This window comes from Plectropomus leopardus, unplaced genomic scaffold (genome assembly GCF_008729295.1).
Source record: "Plectropomus leopardus isolate mb unplaced genomic scaffold, YSFRI_Pleo_2.0 unplaced_scaffold3625, whole genome shotgun sequence".
Taxonomy (NCBI): domain Eukaryota; kingdom Metazoa; phylum Chordata; class Actinopteri; order Perciformes; family Serranidae; genus Plectropomus; species Plectropomus leopardus.
In genome coordinates this window covers 1-1,964 of record NW_024639631.1, presented here as the reverse complement: position 1 = coordinate 1,964, position 1,964 = coordinate 1, and the positions used below count along the sequence as shown (strand labels likewise).

Below are 1,964 nucleotides of genomic sequence, written 5' to 3'. Positions count from 1 at the left end.
GTGTGTGTGTGTGTGTGTGTGTGTCTGTCTGTCTGTGTGCGTGAGTGCGTGTTCTTACAGGATGGAGGTAAACAGAGTCGTATTTCTCAGAGAGAGCCTGAAGTTCACTTTGTGTCATTGTCTGAGTTGACCTCATCAGATCCACATACTGTTTCCTACAAACACACACAGAACATCAGAGTAGAACCCAGCAGAGTGCAGCAGAGTGCAGTAGAGTGCAGTAGAGCGCAGCAGAATGCAGTAGAGTGCAGTAGAGCGCAGCAGAATGCAGTAGAGTGCAGTAGAGCACAGCAGAGTGCAGCAGAGTGCAGTAGAGCGCAGCAGACTGCAGTAGAGAGCAATAGAGCGCAGTAGAGTGCAGTAGAGCACAGCAGAGTGCAGTAGAGTGCAGCAGAGCGCAGTAGAGCGCAGTAGAGTGCAGCAGAGCGCAGCAGAGTGCAGTAGAGTGCAGTAGAGTGCAGCAGAGTGCAGTAGAGTGCAGCAGAGTGCAGTAGAATAATGTGAGAGTGTTAGAGGACAGTAGAGACATACGTGTGAGCGAGCAGCAGCTCTTCCTCTGCAGCGTCTCGAGGCTGAAACACAGCAAAGTCTCATCAGGTTTTCAGACACTTTTAAGATTTCTGTCTCAGAAACAAACTGCTGTGTGAAGCCGAACGGAGAGAACAAATAAATCTACAGTAATAATGATATTTAACCCTTTACTGCCCGCTTTAATGTCACACACATTCCTTTCACTCTGCACAAAAAATGCACTTTTCAAAATCAAGCTTTAAAAAATATTATACATTTACACGATTTCTACTTTCATTGAGTTTATGTTTTAACTAACATCAGTCCTAATCATAAATATCAAATATTCATTATTTTTCAGAATTTTAACCCTTTAAATGTCAGGTTTTTGTGATGATGCCACTATGTTTTCATATGGAAAAAAAGGAGAACTATTTTAAATATCCTCCATGCTCGGTAGATGTTCCTTTGCTGCTGACAGTCTGTGGTGTGTCAGTGATCAGAGGCACTGACGGAGACCTTCACCTGGTGGAAACAACACGTCCGGCTTCAGCCTCACAGTTACTGTTCGACTGGTTCATCTGTTCTTCACATCATCACACACTTCAACATGTGCACAAGAAAATGAGGACAGACAGACAGGTGGACAGAGACAGACAGGTGGACAGACCTCCACTGTGACGCAGTGAGACAGCAGCTCCTGTCTCTGCAGCTCCTCCATGATGGACGTCACTCTGTCAGGACTCTCTGCATGACTGAAACAACAACAACAACAACAGACAGGTGTCAGGTGTCGTTGCCTAGTCTGTGATCATCAAACAGGTGTGTGTGTGTGTGTGTGTGTGTGTGTGTGTGTGTGTGTGAGACAGACAGACAGGTGTCAGCTGGTTACCTGTCGCCCCACAGGTTCTTATGACGAGTGAAGATTTCTGAGTAAACCAGACCTGTTCCACTGACCCAGGACCTGCTGCTCAGATCCTAACACACACACACACACACACACACACACACACACACACACACAGACACACACAGACACACGCACACACACACACACACACACACACACACACACACACACACATTTACTTTATATTACAATTATACTTCGGTCTGCAGCATCAGAGCGACGGACAAACCTCAAACCTCCCAACAATCAATGAAAGTGTGTCACTGTTTTCTCACCAGCGTGTTCAGTCTGTCGCTCAGCTGCTCCTCCTCTCTGCTCCTCTCCATCCTCCCTCTTCTCTTCACCTCCTGCAGAGCACCTCCTCCTCTCCTCTCCTCCTTCTCTTTACTGCTGCCGCTGCTCTGAAAGCACAAACAGGAACATTTAAAGCTCCTTTCTACTCCTCTCTGCTCCTCTTCACTCCTCTGCTCCTCTTTACTCCTCTCTGCTCCTCTTTACTCCTCTGCTCCTCTTTACTCCTCTCTGCTCCTCCTTACTCCTCTGC

General features: G+C 47.0%; 1 protein-coding gene across 1 annotated transcript; it reads right to left on the bottom strand.

Annotated features, from left to right (window-relative positions):
* Positions 1 to 40: 40 nt before the first annotated feature.
* LOC121938859 (histone deacetylase 6-like) lies at positions 41 to 1,821 on the bottom strand (the record flags this gene model as incomplete). The annotated part of the gene is made up of 5 exons (XM_042482013.1): positions 41 to 155; positions 532 to 572; positions 1,181 to 1,265; positions 1,403 to 1,488; positions 1,696 to 1,821. Coding segments are annotated over 5 exons (453 nt in total), but the record flags the coding sequence as incomplete, so codon positions are not given.
* Positions 1,822 to 1,964: the final 143 nt, after the last annotated feature.